Raw genomic sequence first — 14,631 nt, 5'->3', positions numbered from 1 at the left:
CTGGAGTACCCAGAAAAACCCTCTTCCAGCACCTAGAGAGCATTCAAACCCCAGGCTGCAATTTGAGCAGCCTGGGTTTTGCTGTAAGACAGCAGTGCTGCATTGCACACCTGGACTATCTCATTTAAAAGCAAAATGCAACATTAGTTATGCACATCAAATTTGAAACCAATCCAGCCAGTTACATTTCTGTAATAAGTCAAATTTAAAACCATAAACAGATAAAAGTGCAAAAAAGATTTTTTATGAAAACTTATGCTTATGGCAGGTAGAGATATATATATTGTCTATTTGTCATAAGTATGCCACATCTCAGAAATAAAAATGTTTATATAACCCATCACTGCAAACTAATAGAAAAAAATATTTTGAGGTGTTGATGAAATGTGAGTCCAATGATTTGACAGACAGCAGCACTCTGAATGGTAATCCCTCATGCCTTTCTGTAGATCTCATGGTGCATGACGAAAATGGATGAGAGGAGGAAGGAGTAACCAAAGGGAAGTGCAGTGGCCAGACTAAATCAGCCCCACCAGATCCCTATTTTTACTAATATATATATTTGAATGTTTAAAATCTGAAGAATCAGACTATGTTTAAATAGTTTAAATAGTAACACACTTATTATGGTGAGTTTTATAAGTAAGTTTGCTGAACTGATTTTTGCTTAAGGAATTTTTCTTGTTCTCTGTAAATATAGTCAGTAAACCAACAACTACAGGTTGTTCATTGGGCATCTTGTAGCATCTAATTAATTTAAAACTGAATTTGTTATTAGCATTGTAGGACTTGGCTGCATTCATTAATCCATTCATTCTCAGCATATAAGTTTCTTTCTTTTGCTGTATCTTGCACAAATACTCAAGTGAGGGTTTCTGTGTGCATTGGTGTGATAACCACATGATGTTTTGCTTTGCTCTAAGTGAGAGGTTGGTGGGCCTAGAAGAAGCCACTGAAGTGCTATGAGGTGTATTGATTGGAAGTTCCCCACAGCATTGATTATAAGCACTATCAAACCAGGCAAGCAGATGATTTAAAGCTTGACTCCAGACAGATATTGATGAGTCAAACACTACAGTTCCACTTTACTTAGCTTCCTGTTTTAATATGTGACATCTGAATGATTACATGAGGCTGAATGTTAATTCGAGTTATGCTTTTTTTTTTTTTAAGTTTTCCGGTTTTTCGTCTAGTTCTACAATCAAACTACCAGAACAAACAATTCCTTCTCAAACATCCATTTGTTTTTATGTCCTTTATGATGTTAATAACTGTATTTTGTCTTTCTGCAGAGCTCCATGTACTCTCTGGCCCTGAAGTGTTTGATCAGCCTTTCCACAGTCATCCTGCTGGGCCTCATCATAGCCTACCACGCACGTGAGGTTCAGGTAGGTCACCTGTATGTCCATGTGCAGATGTACAGAATGTGAAAACCAGATGCCATTTTTAATAAGCCTGGGGAGATTGCAGTGATTATAATTATGACATCTGTTGACGAGCGCTAAACAATGCGTAGCTGAAAAGAAATCAAACCAAAATGATGCCATGTACCAAAAAAGCAGATTTGATTAATTTATACAAATGTATTAACATTACACAAAATTACAACAAATATCATCTTATTTTAGAACTATACAGTAAAGCTGTTTACTTCCACTTTTAATCAGCTGTGATAAAGTCCTGGTTACTCTAAGACATTTCAGTTTTTATTCAGTTTCACATTTCCTGGCTGAGACAATTTCTGATTTCCTTTGATTTATGATGTGCCAATTCCTATTTTACTGATTGTATGCTTTTCTGCAAAGATATAACACATAAAAGGATTTGTTGATAGTATTTTGAGGGATGTAGTGAATTTCAATCCAACATAAATCCCATTTACGTATCAAAGTATATCTCCCTAACAGTTATCAAGAAATATGTCGCTGATTGAGGATCTTCTAAAGCTGTTGTTGAACTGTCAGCCAGGCATTAAAAATGTCTTAAAATAAGAAAATGAATGTGTTCTGCTTTTAATGCAGCCTTGTCCTGAATAGTGCATGGGCATTGAGATTAGCGGTGAGGAACTCACATCTTCATAGTGTAACATGAGGTTAAGTAATGCTAATATTGGGTCATATTTCCAGTGTGAAATATGACCCATAATGACCCATATTTCCATAGCAGCTGTCACAGTTGAAGTGCCCATATGCTTGTGTACAAGATCTGTATCGTGGAGTTTCTTTCAACCAAATAAATTTCTGTTCATTTATCTTAGCTGATTATCTCATTATTCATGGGAATACATTCAGAAATGTGTAAGAAGGCAGCTTATCCTCATTCACTACTGAGACGTATGCCAGATACACAAAATATAATGGGGGTATTAGTTTTAATTTTATAATTAGGACATTTTGTTTTACTGAAGATTTTTTATTGTGAAGTGAAGAGATCACAGATCAGAGCCAATCAAAGAAAAACCATCTGGTTCCAATCTCCAATTAAGTGGGATATTTCTATTTAAATTCACAACAGATTTAAATTTATATTCAGTTGTGTTTCCCAATCTCCGTCCGTAAGGAAGCCAGTTCTCCAGGTTTTGAAGACTCCCTTGCTTAACAATAGCTGCTTTAAATTATTGCACAATTAACCAATTGTTGCAAAACCTCTTGACTAACTACTGCTGCAACATTTTCCTCTCGATGCGGTGTACCCTCAGCACCAGGATTGGGAAACAATGACATATAGTTTCAATTAAATTCTAATTTCACTCCAGTTTAATAGAGTCAATACAGAGCGATGATGATTGCATTCTAAGATGTCTCCAATCAGCATACAAACATAGCAGTATAACTAATTGACTCCTAAAATAGATTAAATCTGTGCAAGTGGTCACTCGGTGACAGCGTAAATTTCTTTTGCTATGAAGATGATACTTATTCATGAGCATAGATTAAACCAGTCAGATAAACACAGATCAGATTTCACAGTTGTTGTTAAAAAGCTTGTGTTTGACGTTAAATCAAACACAAGCAATATTTCAGAAGTGGTTGTTACTCTCTTTCAGTTCTTTGCAAGAACCTCATAAAAGAGAATTATCATTTTAGCTTAGAGAAGTGTTTCCTTATGCGCAATCAGACTTTCTCTATTATTCTGTCCAGCTATAAATTAAACTGACTCCAAATGTAAGTAACTTTCCTTTAACCAAGGAGTCGACTGTACTGTATGCATTAACAGTGTGGCAGTGTGAGCGTAATAATCAACTTGTGAGGGAGTCTGCTTTAAGTAACTCTGTTCCATTAGGAAGTAGAACTGAGGAAAATTATAATGAAGCAAATTCTTTTTCTACCTCTGAAAGCTGCAAAAAAAAACCTTTTAAAAAACATAAAGGAATATGTATCGTATTCTCCTTATGCTTCAGTGCTTGAAGAGACATTTGTTTTGTTTTTTTTGCAGGGACAATGCAACTAAAAATGCGTAAAATAAATCCCAGCTATGTAATTCATGGTAGATAAAACAAAAAAGAAAGAAAGAAAATGAAAAGGGATAACATATTGGGCAACACGGGATTGGAAAAAACTCATTTTATCTCTTCCCCTCTTTGCTTCCTGCAAATTCCTTTCAGCATCAGAGCCACCTAGACTGCAAAACCTAACACATTTTATTTTTTGGAGTAAATTTTATTTTGCTCAATAAATATTGTCCAAATTCAAAGCAAGTACAAAAATTTCCATCCCTTTCAGGCATTATTTGTCTCAGTGTCCAATTGTATATTTTTGCAAACATTTTTTTCTACCCAAGCCAGTGTTTGTGCCCATAAATTTAGCAGCATGACACATTACTGCAAAGTGGTATAAGAAAAGTCTACACAAAAAGCAGTTTATGATCAGATATGATCTGCTTAATTTAGATGCATCACTGCGATACTTGGTTGACTTCAAACTGGCTTGCGCAGTTATGAATGTAGCAATATAGCATGATTTTACCAGGATTGATTACATAACTGGCAGGTTGAAAAGAATTGGTAGGAGGATGAGAGACAATGACATTTCTCACTGATATTTAATATTAATGTTTTTATAGTTATGTCTTGACTAGACCACAATAATCAGACTAACGTGGAGCATCAAAATTTTTGTTGAAAATTGACACAGATGGGAACTTGACTCACACAAAACAAAGACTCGAGATATGGGCTTCCCCTCTAATAACTTGAGACTTCCGTTAATCAGAATAAAAGCATTTTCCATCCCACTGATGCAGAATTTACATTAACATGTGTTAATGAATTTCTGCTACTTTGTTTGAACATAAATCCGGATTTGTTTTACTGATGAGGTAAAGCCTGCATCTTATAAATATGCAAAATGCAGTTTACAGAAGTCTCTTTGCATGAACAATACAAATAGTTTCAAAAGAATTTGAACAGAAAGACAAATATTAAATGCTATGTTGTGTGATGAATATAGCATTACTAATATTACAGCAAAACATAACACTGCTATTTAAATTTATAGCTTACGGCAGTGTAGTGCTACAGGCGGACTAGATGACATGCATCCAACAAGCGAAAGCTCACCAGGATGAAACCATTAGAAATGATTTGGGCTTGAGATAAAAGATTTAAGACTTACATTGAAGTTGATATGAAAGACAGAAAACTTGATTTGGATTTGGGATCAAAAACTAGAACCTTGATTTGGACTTGAAAGAGAAGAGTGGAGCTTTTTCTTGATCTCAGTATATAAGACAAGATCCTTGATTTGGACTCCAGATGAAATTCCTCAGAATGAAATTGGACTCGGGATAAAATAAGGTGAATTGTACCTTGGGCAAAATACCTCAAACCTAATATGGATTTTGTGCAAAATACTTCAAACTTGACCTGCAGTTGAGGCAAACCATTTGGATTAGAGGTAAAATGCTGGAGAAGTGGATTTGAGTTAGGATAAAAGTCTTTTACTCTTGACATAGGAACAGCAGACCAGAGTCTTATGCCTACAATTGAACTGCAGATAAAAAAAAAACTGGAAACTTGTCTTGTACTTGTGAAAACTGAAAATTGAATTGGATTTCGTACTAAAGACTGGAAGCCTCTCTTAGACTGAGGCCAAAGATGGGGAGCTTTACTTGCTATTGCAAAATAAGACTTTACATTTCCTTGGATTGTTAAAAGAAGTCATCTTTATTAGGGATGCTCTGATCAGGTTTTTTGCTGCCAATTCCGATACCGATCATCCATGAGGCCGATCTCTGCCGATCACCAATCACTACTGATCACCGATCACTGCTGATCACCGATCACTGCTGATCACCGATCACACCGATCGCCTGAAATGGCTGTTAATTTTTCGCTTTAAGTATAAATGATACTATGTTATCTGGCAAAATGGAAAAAGCATCTTTCAATAAATTCACCTAATTTAAACATAATAGACATATTTTAATACATATCTAAAGTATATATATATATGTATTTTAAGTTACATGCTGCAGCTTTAAGCAGATGATCGGTGTGAGAGTTCATAGTGGCATAGTCCAAGAGCGAGAGCAGAAGCAGCGTCTTACACCACTTGTTTTCCTGCATTGAGCCTGGACGTAGCCAAACTCCGTTAAGTGCTTGTTTTTTTAAGTGCCATATTAGACTCGTTGTGTTGATGCATTTTGACGTGCTTCACCCTGAGGTAATTTTTTGCCGCAACACGCAAACGTCCCCATTCACTCTCAGAGCGTTTAAGTTCCACACGACAGGGTTTGTTGACACGCGCTTGCGCAGAGTGAAGGAAAGAGGAGATCAGCTGCACACGCAGGCTGCAAAATGAGATAAATTTGATCAGTTCCGGTGATCGGCAACAAGAGACAGTGATCGGCGATCACCGATCATACACTTTTTCACGGAGATCGGCTAATTGTGATCGATCGGCACAATCGATCTATGTTAATCTCTACCATCAACCCTGAAAGAAGTGAGTTTTTGCTCTGGTTCAAGACAGGTTTACTGCTGCTGTTCGTTACTGATTTTTCAGTGCTGCAGCTGGTTATTTTGTTTTGTAAAAAATAATATTTTAAATACAAAGCCCATCTGAGGCTCATCTGAGCTGTGTCCATATTGTTCACATCGTGTTGTTTTCCCTCAGGTTGCTGAGATAGACCCGAGTACCCAGGTGTGAGTCGACGCCACCCAATTAATTACATTAATGAGAGTCTTGGTGGGATCGACAAAGCTGGCTCCATGGCCTTGCAGCAAATAGATACACACTGTACGTTAAATACATGTAGAGCCGATAATAAAACTGCCATTCAACATATCCATATCCACAGAGAGCACAATTTAATACACAGAAACTAAGACACACACATCACACACAGCCTTCACCTCTTGTAAGGCTGAAAGAATCAATCAGAAATGCTTTCATGCTTCATTATATTTATTGTGGTGTTTGTCATTTCACTGATACAATGCTACCACAGTCATTTAGCTGGGGTTCTCATCTGAAACCATTTCCAGCTGATGCACATAGACAATTTATTGACTAACATGGGAGCCTCGTGGGATCCAGTGAGGGTCCCCAGAGTGGTTATTACTCTACCGGTAGACCATGGTGCCTTGCTAATCTTTAGAACTAAATATTTCAGTGCTCTGACTATTTCCCCTTTATTTCTTCTCACTTGTAGATGTCCCTAAAAAAGGTATTGGACAATTATTCTTGATCTTGATCCAGAATTAACTGTATTCAGTCCTAATTTTTAGGGCACAATCAGCTGAGGTTTAACCAAGAGAGTGTGGGAGAAACCGTCACAACATGGTCCACTGTTAAAAAAGTCATTAATAATGTTCCAAGAAAAAGAAAATAACTCCTTCTCTAGCTTTTTATTCACATGATTAATTCGATCTGCAAAGAAAACATGCCACACTATCAACAAGTCACAAAAAAACCCAGAAAGTAAACTTACATTTTCCTTTGCAAATCAGAAAATAATTGAAACAAAAAATACTACAAGGAAAAACAAATTGATATACCATAGTGTTAGTGAGGGCTGCACAATATTACAAAATATTCCAATAATGGTATAATTGGAAAATATTACAATAGTGACATTGATTGCAATTCACATTTTCCTACTCCTGTCTGTGTGGTTCTAACTCTCTTTCTTTACTCGTGGCCTCAAATCTGCCATGAGGTTAAATATCTTATGGCCATGAGAAATGTGTATGTTTGATATACAGTACAGACCAAAAGTTTGGACACACCTGTGTGTCCAAACTTTTGGTCTGTACTGTATATTAGTTCTAGTTTTAGTAGACAGGTGCAAAATGGTTTGTTTACAGACACAAAATGGTCACAGGAAAGGACAAAATACATCTTGCTGAGAATGAACGAGGTGAATTAATTAGCTTTACATATCAAAGAGCTTCAAATAATTTGAAGTATATAAGTATTATATATCAATCCATATTATTACATACTTTATTATAAAATGTTTTAACTTTGTAGCACTTGTTACTCCGATAAAAAAAAACCTGAAAAAGTGAATTTGGAATAAAATAAAGTGTAATTAGGAAGATAATTAAGCAAATGTTCTAAGTTAAGACAACTTCTTGAAAATAGAAGTCCCACACTAGGTTACTATGTTTTATAAATTTCCGGGTATCTGTATGTACATGCGACAGTCTCCTGTTACACCTCAAATTCAGATTATTTACTTTCCTCACTCTTGTGAACGACTCCTTATTTCTTGAGGCAGGAAAAGTAATTAAGTTAATCAAGTTTGGGTTAAAGTGTTTTGTAAAATTAAAGCACTTATCATCCGGTGTTGTCAACGTTAAAGCCCCTCAGGGTAGCAAACACAAAATTGCAGGCAAAAAAATGCTATTTCTTGTGCTTCCAAGTTGCAAACAAATTTAATAAAAAAGGATCTGTCTGTCACCAGTTGCTCCTGACCTTTGACCTAATCTAGAAACCTAGAAATAAGGTCTACATGTTGAAAGTTCATTTGAACATTTTAACTCAACTCATCAGTTAAAATGTGGTGAATTCACTTAAAATGTTTGTGATTAATCTGGAGGTTAAAAATCGCAATCAGTGTTATTTACTGTCACCAACTAATGAACTGACAACCATCCTGGTGTTGACAGCTTGTTGACACAAAATAACTGCCTCAAATTCATTAATTAAAAATATATCTCGTTTCTGCTCATGAAGTTCGAAGTCACTTTAACACAAAGCGTCCATTATCCATCCACGCCCGCTGTGGTTGCTGCACGTGATGGGGATGCTAATGCCGGCAGGAGATTGGGAGCATGTTGAGCTGGCAAGAGAGATACAAAATGGTCTTTTGTTAATCTACTCTACCTAGAATTACTTACTAGGATAAGTAATTCCTTTTGATTAAATAAAGGTAGGACTTTGGGAGGACGCTGCCAACGTAGAGGTGGGAATCCCTGCAGGTTGGGGGAGGTGATGTTGGGATTTAGCCTAAAATCACTTTGGATAATCGTTTGAGTGAGGAAGGTGATAATATGTGCACATTTCTACACAGCAGCAGGTGACAGCTTGACAGGGTAATTCTTGTTTACAGCTTTAGTTTTGGCTGCTATTTTTCTTTTTTAACAAATTCTGGTGTTAGGAAGATTTTCTCACTAAAACTGCTGGGTTTCAATGAATGATATGCTTTAATAATGTCATAAATGTATGATTGATAATACAGGTTTAAAAAATTGAGTCCATTAAAGAATAAAAAGTAACATCGTGTTATTGCCTTTATATACTATCCTGAAATATTTGCATTCAGTGTGTTTTCGGTGTCTGAATCTGAATAATGGCTTTTATTTTCTATCAAACGTCTAACTGTTATAATGCAAACTTTTATTTATTTTGTATTTGTTTAGACATTACAAATTTGAAACATTTTTGCTTTGTGTTGACCCTGTGATGAACTGGCTTGTTCTCCTGTGGTTTGATGCACTGTCTTTCACCCACTGATACATTTATGGGAAATGAGTGGACAGAAAAAATAAATACTTTTATGGGGAAAAACCTAGCCTAAATCTATAAAACATAAAAAAAATATTTGTTGTACATGCATTGTGTACATCTGCTTACTACCTTTGTCCTACTTCAAACTTGAACTGAAATAAACTTCTACATTAAAGGCTTTTTCTTTAGTTTAAAAAGGTCTTTTAAGGGCAATCAGGATGTAATGAGGTGTAACAATTTTAATCCACTGCTTTTGCTCACTGTAATTGAAAGCTACACCATATCAAAATCATAATGCGTACTACTTCAACTTATTGTTCTTCTTCCTCAACCCTCTCATAATCACAGCTATAGAAAAGCTACGTAATTACATGCTGCAGCTGCTTCCTGACGGTGACATAGTGGGGTGTCCCTGAGATTTATTCATTACCTCTTTGCAAATTTAAAACTGTATTCATCCCAGAAGACTGCCTCAGACCAATGCATTTTTTATGACATTTGTGCACCTGCCCTCCTGACTCCACCCTTGTTTACCTTCATGGCTGAACAGCATGTGTGTGTTGCACGGGTTATTGTTGGATTCGTCAGGCACAAAATGACGCACATTGCGAGAAACATTGTCATACAAAATGAAAGACATTGTTCAGTAAATATCTCATTCAGAGATCGGACCGACTCCATTGAGCATTTTGACCCCCAAGTTGCAGGATATTACACACAAACCGCATGTATGTATTTTTATGAGACATTCATTTAGCAGTTGCTGGGATCTGAATGATGTTATCAAGTTTAGCTGGCATTTACATTTCCTCTCTCACTCTCGCTCATTCTCTCTCTAAAGTCCTTTCTGGTTTCCCTTTTCTCACGTCTTTTATCTCAGTACGGTTTGTTTACCACCAGAAGTATGCTTCTCCGTCTTTCTTCCCTCTTTCTTTTGCCTGCTGCTCCTCCGACATTATCAGATTAGATTTCTTCTCTCTTTTCCTCCATCGGGCTTCAATTCAATTTTGTTGTAGAGTCTCACATCCTTTTCTCTAGACTGCTCTACTCCCTTATTACGCGGCATTCAGCTTCTCACTTGCTCCTCTTCTTTGCCCCTGTTGTACTTTAACACTCATATGAATTTCTCTCACTCTCTTCTTTTTTACTCCTGTGTCATGAAGAAGTAAAAGACCATGAAAGTAGTTTGATTGTGTCTCTTTTCTCTTTGAGTTACTCTGCATCTTTTGCTTACTTAATTGCCTCCTTGCCAGGCTTTAGGTTTTACACTTTAAGCTCTTGTGTAATCTGGTGGGGAGCAACCCAAACTCAAAGTTGTAAGCCTAATGTGAGCAGTTAATGGTTATCTTCACTGACTGCAATGGTTTTATTTGTCTTATTAACATCACAAAAGAAAAATGGTGCTTCCTCATTAATGTCTGGGAATTTTAATCTTTAATGAGAGAAATTTTAAAAGATTAACCTGAGAATTCCGCGTTTGATCAAGTTCTAATAGTAAATGTTAACCTATCTACATGTACACCAGAATCAAGCTGCCCTGCACTTCCAACAATGTTCAATCAACACAGAGGTGGAAAACTTAAACCCATTGTGACAGAAGTCATGACCTGACTGCTTTCTTATTACTCAACAAATCTGGTTGTTTTCCTGGGCTTTTTTTTAGCCATCTTTGCAATCACAGTGCCACTGCCATGGTACTGTGATTTAGAAGAAAGAACACTTCTTCAAATTATGAAGATTCTTCACAATCTTCATAATTTTCTAAAAAAAAATCAGAGGTTTCTGCTCCTCCACCATAAGTTCCAGCTTTGTTGTGACATAGAAAGAAGACGACTTTCATCAGCTAAGCAGCATGATGAAATGCTTCTTTCTTCTCCTCCTACTGCTCATTCTCCTCGTTCTCCTTCCTCCAAAATTGCTAAGCCTGCTGTCACACTATTTTCTATAATGTCTGAAATTCACAACGTTCTGCTGCATTAGCACTGGAAATGTTCCTTGGGCTTTGGTTTTTCGTTTTACTACAGCAAACATTTTTGTTTATTGTTTCATACGGGATCAACTGACCATCACAGAACAGCATTTAATGCCATCAGTTTTATCTTTAGTTTCAGATCTATCAAATGAGGAAGACATCTTGATAATGTAGTCATTCTGATTGAGCTGTAGTGCAAACATTTTTAACTTCCAAAATAACTATTGTTGCCTGGCTTACGCAGTGATCAAATTGTGAATTCTCCACTTTATAGCAAGAGGAAGCTGGAGCATTAAGGTATAATTTAGGTCAGAACAAATTCAAAATTCAGAAATCAGAAATTGAGCAGAACTTCCACAGATCATACTGATCTCAGAGAGGGCTTGTGAAGAGTGGAGAAAGATATATTTCTGTAAGCTGTTGAGGACATTTGGGCATAAAATCATAAATATATGATGTATGTAACTACAGACTTAAATATAGATAGTTTGTTTCTTCTTTACTGGCTTCTTAACTGAATACTGTCTTCTTGCAGAAGTTTACACATTCTTAAGTGCTTATTTGGGGGGTTATTTGTGGCTACTCCTCTGCTGTGTAATATACATGAAAGCACAAAATAGGACTGTTAGCAGCCATTAATCTCACTTGTTCCCGGTGCCTAAAAATATTCATACAAATATCTACTGCAATCAGCTTTGACTTGTGCTTCTTAAGAATGTTTTAGGGGTAATTTCTGCCTTGTGTGGAAAATAACTATACATATTTAGCTTAAATCGTACTTTAAATGTAGTACCATGTGCATAAAATGTCCTTTTCATTTTTTTGTTTCTCTGCGTTTGAAATATTTTTTGTCTTTTGATATTGTGCATCAGAACATTGATACTTAAAATATCTGTTTTTCTAGCAGGTTTGCTAGAAATGAAATCTCTGAACTCACCTGATTCTGTTTTGTGTGCCTGTGGCCCTTTAGCCAAAACTAGCAGTCAGTAGACAAGAGGATAAGAGTACAACCTGGACATTTAGCTATGCAAATGCAGTCACCAACAAATAAAAAAAATAATAATTATATTCTTGTTTAGTCAAATTTGCATTTATTTTTTGTTGGAACCAGATAAAAATCCCTTGTATGCACAGGGAGCAACTACTGGACCAACTGTGCAGACCTGTGAGCGTAGCTAGCACTTTATTATCTGCAAATTCACTGAGGATGGCAATAATTTCTAGCCCTCTTAAACTGTCATCTATTAATTCTGAAATGGTGTAAATGTGTGTTTAACTCGGTTGCAAAAATTGGTATTTAATAGTGTGTGCTCGTCAGAGGAAGAAAAAAAAACACAAATATGTTAAAATAATTAACCCAGGTGCCATTTTCCACCTCTAACCTGAGACATTGAGCACTGGTCTGATGCTTTGTCTAATCAACTCAAGTTTATTAGACAAATATAAAATAATACCGACTTACTCCACTGCAAAACTGATTTTAGAACGATCTATTACAGTGTTTGTTTCAGTCCCTGCAGTTACTGTTAACCTTTTTTTTTTGCTGTATTTTGTATCTTTCTGAAGTCTAGAAATTATTTGCAGCTGAGCTCAGCACAGTAGTACACATATTCAGGTTTTTAAACACAAATATGAATTGCATGACTCATTTTTGAGTCCATCCATCTTTTACTGCAGAGTTGAGCAGCGGTTGCTGATTGTTTATCTCTACCTACTGCGTGTGACAGCAGTATTAGTGGATTTAATGTCAGGGGATGACTGTTGTCGATGATGACAAAAGGAAGGGAAAGAAAGTAGATAAAATCCTTGGCAAGACTGTAAATGATCTAATTTGCCATAAACATTTCGACATATTAATCATCCGCCCATCAAGAGTGTTGATAATTGATTGTTGTTACAAATAAAACACAAATATTAGATGTATTCTTTTGTTATACTGTGCCAGTTGTGGTTGTGGTGATGAGCAAAATCAAAGCAGGTAATTGAAGAATTTTGTCACAGTACTTTCATTAAGTTTCATTAAGTTTAATCAGAGCCTATTTAACTACATGTTAGAATTTCAAATGAACTACTATTAACTAAAGCGGTTCTGATTAAGAGTTTCTGTCCCTTATATTGACTTGACGCCTTTAGTACTATTAATCTCTTGACATTGAGTTCGAGTCTGATGCAGCTTTAAAATTATTACCATCAACACCTGTATATTAGAGCTGCACAATAGACTGAATCACAGTTATCATTGCAGTGTTAATGTATGCGGTTGCAAGGGGCTTTTTTGGGTGCTCTATCTGGTTAGATATTATATTTGCCATTCACTGATATTCTGCCATATTCTGCCTGCTAATAATATAGTGTTACCTGCTAGACAGACTTTGATTGCTCTTGAAGCAAAAATGCTAAAGTGCACAAATAGTGATGTGGAAATTGCGAGAAATGAAAAAACATGAATAGTGTTTCTCTGCTGTTTGGCAGCCCAAATATAGCTGCTCAGTATCTTGGCATGAATAGTGCATGAAGTTAACACACGACTTTTAATTAATATTTCATGGTGTACTGTGGAAATTAGACATTAGTTGTTGCATTGTGTCCCAACTAACTTACGAACCAATGATATTGATGTTTTCACAGCGACAGATACTTTGTCCCAATGTACGTTTCTGTTGTTTAAATGCAACATGCTTTATAATATAAAGTTAGGTAGTTTGTGATGGAGACCACGGGTTCCATCCCATGTTGATTATTGATATTATTTTGTTTTCAGTTCAAATGTGTTTGTATTAGTTCTTTGTTTAGTTATATTGTGACATTTGGTGAACATTCTTTGTGGGTGGGGAGACTGGCCATCTTTCCTGTTCGGAGAATGTGGGGGGGGGGGGGGGGGGGGGGGGGGATGTCAGTTCGTTTTGATTTAGATTAGTTCAATTTGAGTTAATTGAGTATTTGCCTTTCTGGGTGTGTCTCAGCAAGGTGGATCAGAGAGGGAGACAAATGCTCCTGGAGCATACCAACTTCCATTAAGAGGGGGAATACTCTGAGGATTTATATTTAGTTATATTTACTTTTGATTGACTTTAGATTAGCTTAATTTTAATAATTTGCATGCATGTAAATATTTGTTGGATCATTTATTGTTAGGTTTGTGTAAGTAGTGTTTGTTTGTCTTTTCTTTTTGGATCACCCCTTTACCTGGTGTAAGTGTTGGAACTTACCTCAGGTATAAATGTCAGCTTCTTTGTTTCACTAAAATAGAAGGGTGCTGGTGTAATGAAGATTTGGAGCTCCCAAATAAATCCACCTCAAAGACATTTGTTGCCTCACTTCCTTCTTGAAACGCAGAGCCTCTGCCGGTCAAAGTGACATAGTTCAACAAAATCTCTACAATTTCAGTGGGTCACCTAAAAAGTGTATAGGTTTACCATTTATGTTTGACTCAACCCATACAGCTAGACTTTATTAAGCAATAGTCTTACGCTAGCATTTTTACAGTTTATTTTGATATGACTCATTGATAAATTAACTCTGAACGCAATCAAATACCATTGCACTTAGGGGAGCTGCAGCAGCCAATTTAGTCACTCATTCCCAATGAATGGTACTTTAAAGGGTGAAATTAATAGATTATTAGGAAAACCAGATTTGTGCAATCAACTACTAATGTGCATCATGTAGAGTATAATGCAGTACTCAAATAACTTGCAGTTT

At 36.2% G+C, this 14,631-nt stretch overlaps 1 protein-coding gene across 3 annotated transcripts in view; it reads left to right on the top strand.

Annotated features, from left to right (window-relative positions):
• kcnn3 (potassium intermediate/small conductance calcium-activated channel, subfamily N, member 3) overlaps positions 1 to 14,631 on the top strand; it is a 92,612-nt gene that overhangs the window by 20,607 nt on the left and 57,374 nt on the right. For all 3 annotated transcript variants that reach the window (XM_032558698.1, XM_032558696.1, XM_032558697.1), the window contains one exon: positions 1,293 to 1,388. In XM_032558698.1, the coding sequence (XP_032414589.1) occupies positions 1,293 to 1,388 (96 nt within the window). The remainder of the gene's footprint in view (positions 1 to 1,292; positions 1,389 to 14,631) is intronic.

The sequence above is a fragment of the Xiphophorus hellerii genome, chromosome 3 (assembly GCF_003331165.1).
Source record: "Xiphophorus hellerii strain 12219 chromosome 3, Xiphophorus_hellerii-4.1, whole genome shotgun sequence".
Classification (NCBI taxonomy): domain Eukaryota; kingdom Metazoa; phylum Chordata; class Actinopteri; order Cyprinodontiformes; family Poeciliidae; genus Xiphophorus; species Xiphophorus hellerii.
This window is presented reverse-complemented; position numbering and strand designations above follow the sequence as displayed.